The following is an 11527-nucleotide window of genomic DNA, read 5'->3' on the forward strand; positions in this document are numbered from 1 at the left end:
CAGTCAAAGGCTTGGCATAGTCAATAAAGCAGAAGTAGATGTTTTTTTGGAAGTCTTTTGCTTTTTCAATGATCCACTGAATATCAGAAATTTGATCTCTGGTTCCTCTGCCTTTTCTAAACCCAGCTTGAACATCTGGAAGTTGTACAGTTCATGTACTGTAGAAGCCTGGCTTGGAGAATTTTTAGCATTATTTTGCTAGTACATGAGAGGAGTAAAATCGTGCCATAGTTTGAAAATTCGACATTGCCTTTTTTGCCAATTGGAATGAAAACTGACCCCATCGAGTCCTGTGCCCATTGCTGACTTATCCAAATTTGTTGGCATATGGAGTGCAGCACTTTAACAGTATCTTCTTTTAGGACTTGAAGTAACTCAGCTGGAATTCCATCACCTCCACGAGCTCTATTTCGAGTGATGTTTCCTAACACTCACTTGACTTCAGACTCCAGGATGCCGGGCTCTTGGTGAGTGATCACACCATCGTGGGTATCTGGGTCATGAAGGTCTTTTTTGTGTAGTTCTTCTGTGTATTCTTGCCACATCTTCTTAGTATCTTCTGCTTCTGTTAGGTCCATACCTTCTGTCCTTTATTGTGCCCATCTTTGCATGAAATGTTCCCTTGATATCTCTAATTCTTTTAAAGAGATCACTAGCCTTCCCCATTCTATTGTTTTCCTCTATTTCTTTGCATTGATCACTGAAGAAGGCTTTCTTATCTCTCCTTGCTATTCTTTGAAACTCTGCATTCAAATGGGCATATCTTTCCTTTTCTCCTTTGCCTTTAGCTTCTCTTTTCTCCATTATTTGTAAGGCCTTCTCAGACAACTATTTTGCCTTTTTGCATTTCTTTTTCTTGGAGATGGTCTTGATCACTGCCTCCTATACAATGTCAAGAATCTCTGTCCATTGTTCTTCAGGCACTCTGTCTATCAGATCTAATCCCTTGAATCTATTTGTCACTTTCAAAGTATAATCATAAGGCATTTGATTTAGGTCATGCTTGAAGGGTTTAGTGGTTTTCTCTACTTTCTTCAACATAAGCCTGAATTTGGCAATATGGAGTTCATGAACTGAGCCACAGTCAGCTCCCAGTCTTGTTTTTGCTGACTCTATAGAGCTTCTCCATCCTCGGGTGCAAAGAATATAATCAATCCGATTTTCATATTGACTGTCTGGTGATGTCCATGTGTACAGTCTTCTGTTGTGTTGTTGGAAGAGGGTGTTTGCTATGACCAGTGTGTTCTCTTGGAAAACTCTGTTAGACCATGTCCTGCTTCTTTTTGTACTCCAAGGCCAAACTTGCCTAGATACTCTAGGTATCTCTTGACTTCCTACTTGTGCATTTCAGTCCTTGATGATGAAAAGGACAAGTTTTTTTTGGTGTTAGTTCTAAAATTTCTTGTAGATCGTCATAGATGTCTTGGAGGTCTTTAAAGAATCATTCAACTTCAGCTTCTTCAGCATTAGTGATTAGGCCATAGACTTGAATTACTCTTATATTGAATGGTTTGCCTTGGCAATGAACAAAGATCATTCTGACATTTTTGAGATCACACACAAGTACTGCATTTTGGACTCTTTTGTTGACTATGAGGGCTACTCGATTTCTTCTAAGGGATTCTTGCCCACAGTAGTAGGTAGAATAGTCATCTGAATTAATTTCACCCATTTTGGTCAATTTTAGTTCACTGGAGAAGACTCTTGAGAGTCCCTTGGACTGCAAGGAGATACAACCACTCCATCCTAAAGGAAACCAGTCCTTAATATTCATTGGAAGGACTGATGTTGAAGCTGAAACTCCAATACTTTGGCCACCTAATGGGAAGAGCTGACTCATCTGAAAATACCTTGATACTGGGAAAGATTGAAGGAGGGAGGAGAAGGGGACAACAGAGGATGAGATGGTTGGATGGCATCACCAACTCAATGGACATGAGTTTGAGTAAACTCCAGGAGTTGGTGATGGACAGGGAGGCCTGGTGTGCTGCAGTCCATGGGATTGCAGTGGCACATGACTGAGCGACTGAACTGAACTGAACTTATTCCTAAATTGTTGATGTTCACTCTTGCTATCTCCTGTTTGACCACTTCCAATTTACGTTGATTCATGAACCTAACATTCCAGGTTTGTATGCAAAACTGTTCTTTACAGCATCAGACTTTACTTCCATAATCAGTCACATCCACAACTGGGCAGTGTTTTCACTTTGGCTCTCTCTCTTCTTTCTGTCTGTAGTTATTTCTCTACCCTTCTTCATTAGCACATCGGGCACCTACTGACATGGGAAGTTCATCTTTCAGTGTCATAATTATTTGCGTTTTCATACTGTTCATGGAATTTTCAAGGCAAAAATACAGTAGTGGTCTTCAGTTACCCCTAAATGTGCACCAACCCTGAATCCTGCTCCTAAAACAGAATCTATAAGACAAGCAAGTAGGCCTTTTTGTATTTTTTTAATTATTTATTTTATATTGAAGGATAATTGCTTTACAAATTTTGTTTTCTGTCAAACCTCAACATGAATCAACCATAGGTATACATATGTCCCCTCCCTTTTAAACCTCCCTCCCCACCCTACACATCTAGGATGATACAGAACCCCTGTGTGAGTTTCCTGTACCATACAGCAAATTCCTGTTGGCTATCTATTTTACATATGATAATGTAAGTTTCCACGTTTGTTTTTCCATACATCTCACCCTCTCCTCTCCTCTTACATGTTCATAATTCTATTCTCTATATCTGTTTCTCCATCCAGTTCAGTTCAGTCACTCAGTCGTGTCCGACTCTTTGCGACCCCATGAATCTCAGCACGCCAGGCCTCCTTGTCCATCACCAACTCCCGGAGATCACTCAGATTCACGTCCATTGAGTCCGTGATGCCATCCAGACATCTCATCCTCTGTCGTCCCCTTCTCCTCCTGCCCTCAATCCCTCCCAACATCAGAGTATTTTCCAATGAGTCAACTCTTTGCATGAGGTGGCCAAAGTACTGGAGTTTCAGCTTTAGCATCATTCCTTCCAAAGAAATCCCAGGGCTGATTTGCTGCCCTATAAATAAATTCTTCAGTACCATTTTTCTAGATTCCATATATATGCATTACAATACAATATTTATCTTTCTCCTCTGACTTACTTCACTCTGTGTAATAGGTTCTAGGTTCACCCACCTCATTAGAACTGACTCAAATGCTTTCCTTTTTATGGCCGAGACATATTCCTTTGTGTATATGTACCATAATTTCTTTATCCCTTCATCTGTCAATGGACTTCTAGGTTGATCCCATGTTCTAGCTATTGTAAATAGTGCTGCAATGAACATTGGAATACATGTGTCTTTTTCAATTTTGGTTTCCTTATGGTATACACCTAGGAGTAAGATTGCTGGGCCCTGTGGTGGTTTTATTTATAGTTTTTTCAGGAATGTCCATACCATCTTTCATAGTGGCTGTATCAATTTACATTCCCACCAACACTGCAAGAGCATTCCCTTTTCTCCACACCCTCTCTAGCATTTATTGTTTGTAGACTTTTTGATTATGACCATTTTGACCGGTGTGAGGTGATACGGCATTGTAGTTTTGATTTGCATTTCTCCAGTAAGGAGCAATGGTGAGCACCTTTTCATGTGTTTGTTAGCCAATGGCATCTTTGGAGAAGTGTCTGTTTAGTCCTTTTTCCCAGTTTTTGATTGGGTTGTTTGTTTTTCTGGCATTGAGTTGTATGAGCTGATTGTATATTTTGAAAATTAATCCTTTGTTAGTTGTTTCATTTGCTATTATTTCCTCCATTTTTGAGGGTTGTCTTTTCACCCTTGCTTACAGTTTCCTTTGCTGTGCAAAAGCTTTTAAGTTTTATCAGGTCCCACTTGTTTATTTTTGTTTTTATTTCTGTTACTCTAGGAGGTGTGTCATAGAGGATCTTTCTTTCATTTATGTCAGAAAGTGTTCTGCCTATGTTTTCCTCTAAGAGTTTGCTAGTTTCTGGTCTTGCATTTAGGTCTCTAATCCATTTTGAGTTTATCTCTGTGTATGATGTTATGAAGATTTAATTATGTTCCAGATAGCTGTACAGTTTTCCCAGCATGATTTATTGAAGAGGCTGTCTTTGCCCCATTGTATATCATTGCCTCCTTTGTCAAAAATAAGGTGCATGGGTTTATTTCTATGCTTTCTATCTTTTCCATTGGTCTATATTTCTATTTTTGTGCCAGTACCATACTGTCTTGATGACTGTGGCTTTGTAGTACAATATAAAGTCAGGAAAGTGGATTCCACCAGCTCCATTCTTCTTTATCAAGACTGTTTTGGCTATTTAGGTTCTTTTGTGTTTCCATATAAATGGTGAGAATTTTTGTTCTAGTTCTGTGAAAAACAACATTGGTAATTTGATAGGGATCACATTGAATCTGTAGACTGTAATTGGTAACATAGTCATTTTCACAATATTAATTATTCCTACCCAGGAACATGGAATATCTCTCCATCTGTTTATGTCATCTTTGATTTCTTTCATTATTGCCTTATAATTTTCTGTGTACAATTCTTTTGTCTCCTTAGTTGATTTATTCTTACATATTTAATTATTTTTGCAGCAATGGGGAATGGGATTGATTCCTTAATTCCTCTTTCTGATTTGTCATTGCTAGCATATAGAAATGCAAGTGATTTCTGTGTATTGATTTTGAATCCTGCAACTTTGCTAAACTCACTCATTAGCTCTAGTAATTATCTGATACTATCTTTAGGGTTTCCTATGTACAGTATCATGTCATCTGCAAACAGTGAGAGATTTATTTCTTCTTTTCTGATCTGGATTCCTGTTATTTCTTCTTTTAATTTTTTTAAAATATAAATTTATTTATTTTAATTGGAGGTTAATTACTTTAAAATTTTGCATTGGTTTTGCCATACATCAACACGAATCTGCCACAGGTATACACGTGATCCCCATCCTGAATCCCCCTCCCTCCTCCCTCTGCATACCATCCCTCTGGGTCGTCTCAGTGCACCAGCCCCAAGCATCCAGTATCATGCATCAAACCTGGACTGGCGATTCGTTTCATATATGATAGTATACATGTTTCAATGCCATTCTCCCAAATCATCCCACCCTCCCCCTCTCCCACAGAGTCCAAAAGACTGTTCTATACATCTGTGTCTCTTTTGCTGTCTTGCATACAGGGTTATCATTACCATCTTTCTAAATTTTATATATATACATTAGTATACTGTATTGGTGTTTTTCTTTCTGGCTTAAATCACTCTGTATAATCAGCTCCAGTTTCATCCACCTCATTAGAACTGATTCAAATGTGTTCTTTTTGATGGCTGAGTAATACTCCATTGTGTATATGTTTCCAATGCAATTCTCTGAGTTCTACTCACAGAGAAGTTTCTTATAAACACAAATTTGTTCAGAGTAATATATAACAATGTTTAGGAATGGGCAAACTAAAAAGAAAATTAATTTTACATAATGCTGATCTTATTTCTTTCATCTATAAATGGAGTTTGTATTATCCACATTAAGACTTAAAATATATTTTGTGCTGAATAATTAACTATTTGGAGTGTCTTATATCTAGTTTGCAGAGAAGACAATGGCAACCCACTCCAGTACTCTTGCCTGGAAAATCCCATGGGCAGAGGAGCCTGGTAGGCTGCAGTCCATAGGGTTGCACAGAGTCGGACATGACTGAGTGACTTCACTTTCACTTTTCACTTTCATCCATTGCAGAAGTAAATGGCAACCCACTCCAGTGTTTTTGCCTGGAGAATCCCAGGGACGGGGGAGCCTAATGGGCTGCCGTCTATGGGGTCGCACAGAGTGGAACACAACTGAAGCAACTTAGCAGCAGCATATCTAGTTTGAGACAGTATTAGATCAAGCTATTTATTATTTGATATCTTGCAACTTGAAGCCTGACACATCATCCCCACAATCTAGCAAATTATGTACAAATGGTCTTTGTTTTGTGTAGCTTAGCCCTAGTCTGCGTTTTCACCATCCAAACAAAGTTTAGTATTCAGTTCGCTTCAGTCACTCAGTCATGTCTGACACTTTGTGACTCCATGGACTGCTGTACACCAGGCTTTCCTATCCATCATCAACACCCAGAGCTTGCTCAAACTCAAGCCTATCAAGTAGATGATGCCATGCAACCATCTCATCCTCTGTCATCCCCTTCTCCTTCTGCTTTCAATCTTTCCCACCATCAGGGTCTTTTGCAATGAGTCAGTTCTTCACATCAGGTGGCCAAAGTGTTGGAGTTTCAGCTTCAGCATCAGTCCTTCCAATGAATTTTCAGGACTGATTTCCCTTAGGATTGACTGGTTTGATTTCCTTGCAGTCCAAGGGACTTTCAAGAGTCTTCTCCAACACCATAGTTCAAAAGTATTAGTTCTTCAGGGCTCAGATTGTTTTAAAAATTTTATTTGTTTTAATTGGAGGATAATTACTTTACAATATTGTATTGGTTTTACCATACATCAACATGAATCCACCACAGGTATACACGTGTTTCCCATCCTGAACCCCCCTCCCTCCTCCCTCTGCATACCATCCCTCTGGATTGTTTCAGTGCACCAGCCCCAAGCATCCAGTATCATGCATCAAACCTGGACTGGCTATTCGTTTCATATATGATATTATACATGTTTCAGTGCCATTCTCCCAAATCATCCCACCGTTGCCCTCTCCCACAGAGGAATCGACCTGCCTGATTTCAACCTCAGATTTTTTTTTTTATGGTCCAATTCTCACATTCATACATGACTACAGGAAAAACCATAGCTTTGACTAGATAGACCTTTGTCGGCAAAGGAATGTCTCTTCTTTTTAATATGCTGTCTAGGTTGATCACAGCTTTTCTTCCTAGGAGAAAGCATCTTTTAATTTCATGGCTTCAGTGACCATCTGCAGTGATTTTGGAGCCCAAGAAAATAAAGTTTCCATCGTTTTCCCATGTATTTGCCATGAAGTGATGGGACCAGATGCCATGACCTTAGTTTTTTGAATGTTGAGTTTTAAGTCAACTTTTCACTCTCCTCTTTCACTTTCATCAAGAGGCTCTTCAGTTCTTCTTTGCTTTCTGCCATAAGGGTGGTGTCATCTGCATATTTGAGGTTACTGATATTACTCCCAGCAATCTTGATTCAAGCTTGTGCTTCACCCAGCCTGGCATTTCACACAATGTACTCTGCATATACGTTAAATAGGCAGTGTGACAATATACAGCCTTGAGGTACTCCTTTCCTAATTCAGAACCAGTCTGTTCTTCCATGTCATGTTCCAACTGTTGCTTCTTGACCTGAATAAGGATTTCTTAGGAGGCAGGTAAGGTGTTCCGGTATTCCCATCTCTTTAAGAATTTTCCGTACTTTGTTGTGATCCACACAGTCAAAGGTTTTGGCATAGTCAATAAAGCAGTAGTAGATAGTTTAGCATTAACCTAACAAATAACAACAGAAATAGAAGCAATATCCTAAGCATATATGTTGTATTCAGGGCAAATTTTGCCTTAGCACTGTTTATCCCCAGTGAAGTCTCTTCATCTCTCTGAGGTTTCATTTATTCATTTGGATTGGAACCTTCCACACGTTTATTAGAAAAGTCAGGTGAGATGCTGTAGGTGAAAATACCCGAGAGAATGGCAACCCATAATACAATAAACATACAGTGTATTTTCAATGAATAAACACATTCTGATGCCTTTTCTTCAGTAAGGGTTTGTATCCTCAAATTTATTCACATGTTGCTTCAATGCTCACAACCCCTTGCCTGTGCACTTATCCCTTATAAATACTGGATAATTTTTTGCTTTCATTTACAGGTAATATTCTTCATATGAAAGAGATTTGCTTTTGCCTTGTGTGAGGGATTCATGCATTTATTGTATCATTAACAGCATCACATTTAGTAAAGAAAGGTTTAAGATAAAATATGCAATATTCATTTGTTTAAAACATCTGTAAAATCTTGATCTAAATCTCTCAAGTAAGAAAGTGTCTTGAATTTCAAAGAGGAAACAGGCAAATCTCATTTTCCCTTCATCTCCCACATTTCACACTCTGCCTCTATTGTCACACCCCTGTGAGCACAAATATTTCTGTTCTTCCCAAAGTTCAGTTAAAGAAACTGTGTGTCTAGTCATTTTGGTCTTTGGCCAAAGCAATGAGAAACATAGTTAAACAAAGCCATAATCAAGAGCTCTTTTATTTTTAACCAATCATTGATGAACCACTCTCCCTGCTCATTAGGCGGGAACGAGTCACAGAGTTACCATGGCGAGATAGTTGGTCACGAAACTCTGAGGCCATGAAGTAATAGAGAATCGGATCCAAAAGGCAGCAGAGACTTGCAAGGCATAGACAAAAAGGATGGAAATACAGTGTGCTTTGGACAATGGGACAACTGCTAATGATAGCTTCCTTTACCATGGTATAAAAAATAAAGTTAATATGATAGGGAGTGAAGCAGATGAAGAAGACTGCAGCACACATGTAAACCATCCTCAGTGCTTTTTGCTTTTCACTGATTCCTTGGAAAGCCATAGGTGGTTGTCTCAAGGATATAGTCATTTTCCAGGTGCACCATCCAATGATGACTACTGGAATCACAAATCCTGCCAGTTCAGCAGCTGTAATCATCCCAACCAAAGCCACTGCGTTCATTTTCTTGTAACCAAGATCAGCAAAGCAGGAATCAGTGTTGTTGGCTAAGTCTGTGCTTCTCATGATGGGAAATGGCAAACAGGCAGTACCCACGATGACCCATATGGCAGCACTGATGCCTACATCATACCTACGCTTCCAGTCTCTGGCCCTGAAGGGTTTGAGGAGAAAGAAGCACCTCTGAAGGCTGATGCATGTCAGGAAACAAATGCTGGCATACATGTTGAGATACTTCAGGTAGAAGCATAGCAGACAAGGGATCCTCTGGAAAGGCCAGTGGTGGCTGATGTAATAGTAAATACGGAGGGGTAAGGACAGCACGTGGGCAAGGTCAGCCACAGAGAGGTTTATCATGAAAATAATGGCTTTATTTTTCTTGCTGATAAAGCGGCACAGAACCCACAAGGCTGCACTGTTGGCCAGTAGACCAGGAATGAATATGAGGATGTAGGTGGTTGCGTAGAGAGAGTAATGAAATGTCACATTGGGGTCATTGCAGTGAGTCTCAGCATTGCTGGTACTGTTGCTTCCCATCTTGAATATTTCAGCTTATTTATCAAGGTAAGCCATGAAGTTATAATCCCTGCCCAAAACAAACAAACAAAAAAAACAGTATCATGGTTAACCACTTTAGCTGATATCCAGATTCTTAAATTGAAGCTTAGTTGATTCACAATGCTTTAGGTGTACAGCAAAGTGATTAGCTATATATATATATATATATATATATATATATATATATATATATATATATATATTTTCAGATTCTTTTCCATTAGAGGTTATTACAAGATATAGAATATAGCTCCCTGTGCTACACAGTAGGTCCTTGTTGTGTATCTATTTTATATATAGAAGTGTATATCTCTTTATTTCAAATTTCTAATTTATCCCTTCTTCTTTTTCCCTTATGGTAACTGTTTGTTTTCTATGTTTGTGAGTTTATTTTGGTTTTGTAAATAAGTTCATTTGTATCATTACTTTAGATTCTAATGTAAGTGATATCATATGACATTTGTTTTTATCTATCTGACCTACTTCACTCAGTATGATAATCTCTAGGTCCATCCATGTTTCTACAAATAACATTATTTCATTATCTTTATTGCTGAGTAATACTCCATATATACATATACATATACACATACATACATATATATATATATATATACACACACACAAACACACACAATATCTTAATAATCCATTCATTTGTAGATGGAACATTAGGTTGTTTCCATGTCTTGGCTTTTGTACATAGTGCTGCTATGAACATTGGGATACATGTAGCTTTTTGAATTAGAGTTTTTGCCTTTTCTGGCTATATGCCCAGAAGTGGGATTGATGGATCATAGGGTAACTATTTCTGTTTTCTTTTTCTTTTAAAGAAGCCTCAATATTGTTCTCCATAGTCACTGTACCAATTTATATTCCCATCTACATTGTGGAAAGGTTCCTTTTTCTTCACAGTCTCTCCAGTATTTATTATTTGTAGACTTTTCTATGATGGTCATTTGACTGGTGTGAGGTGATATTTCATGGAGACAGAGAAAACCCAGAAAAGCCAAAACAATATTGAGATAGAAGAATGGAATTGGAGGAATCATACTCCCTGGCCTTAGACTATGCTGTGAAGTTACAGTAATCAAAATATTATGGTACTAGCACAGAAACAAACATATAGACCAATGAAACAGTATGGAAAGCACAGAAATAAACACACACACTTAAGGTCAATTAATCTAATGACAAATGAGGCAAGAATATACAATGGAGAAAAAATAGCCACTTTAATAAGTAGTGCTGGGCAAACTGGACAGCTATATGTAAAATAATGAAATTAGAACATTCTCTTACACCATATACAAAAACAAACTCAAAATAGATTAAAGATTTAAATGTAAAGACCAGATACTATAAAACTCCTAGAGGAAAACATAGGCAGAATACTCTTTGTCATAAGTTACCTTAATATATTTTTTTGAAATTCATCTATTAGAGTAAGGAAACAGAAACAAAAATAAACAAATGGGACCTAATTAAACTTAAAAGCTTTTGCACAGCAAAAGAAAACATAAACAAAACACAAAGACAACCTACCGGACAGAAATTCTTTGCAAATGATGATACTGACAAGGCCTTACTTTCCAAAATATATAAACAGTTTGCACAGCTCAATAAAAAACAAAACAACCCAAGAAAAAAGTGGACAGAAGACCTAAGCAGACATACAAAGAAAAGATACAGATGGCCGACAGGCATATGAAAAGATGCTCAACATCAATAATCATTAGAGAAATGCAAATTAACAATGAGTTATTACTAAATTTATTTTTATACCTACAAAGTCATAGGATATTAAAATTAGAAGGGGCCTGTTTATAGGTGCTAACGGAAGGTATACTATTTATTCAAGGTCATCCAGTGAACCAGAGAAGCACAGAATTGTCCTCAAACTGCCTTGCCAGATTGTCTAAGCTGTGTCTTGCACACGAAGAAGTCCTGAAATACTGTCTTTTGTTCTAATAGCAGAAAAAAAAAAAGAATATGATATTTGAGTCTGTTTCTTTTGTGTCAAGATTTCTCTTGCCTCTGGTTGGTATGAACACTGTTCACTCATTTCCAATGGCAATGGTAGAAGTTCAGTCTTATTGTTCTTATCTGCTTGCCTCTCTTTTGTCCACCACCTTTCCCATTGGGTTCTGACTTCCTAACTTGACACCACAGCACTGGGAAAATAGATTTGCCTCTTTTAACCTGACGTACCAGTATCCTAGCTGATTTTTGTGGCTTAGGAAAATTACTTCCTTATTATTTTATCACAATAGCTGGTGGTTTTCATGCATTC

General features: G+C 38.0%; 1 protein-coding gene across 1 annotated transcript; it reads right to left on the minus strand.

Moving 5' to 3' along the window:
• Window positions 1-8226: 8226 nt before the first annotated feature.
• Window positions 8227-9249, minus strand: LOC138071368 (putative P2Y purinoceptor 10). Its single transcript, XM_068962902.1, is given in 1 exon segment — window positions 8227-9249. A coding segment is annotated over 1 exon segment (1023 nt).
• Window positions 9250-11527: the final 2278 nt, after the last annotated feature.

Source organism: Capricornis sumatraensis, chromosome X, assembly GCF_032405125.1.
Source record: "Capricornis sumatraensis isolate serow.1 chromosome X, serow.2, whole genome shotgun sequence".
Taxonomy (NCBI): Eukaryota; Metazoa; Chordata; class Mammalia; order Artiodactyla; family Bovidae; genus Capricornis; species Capricornis sumatraensis.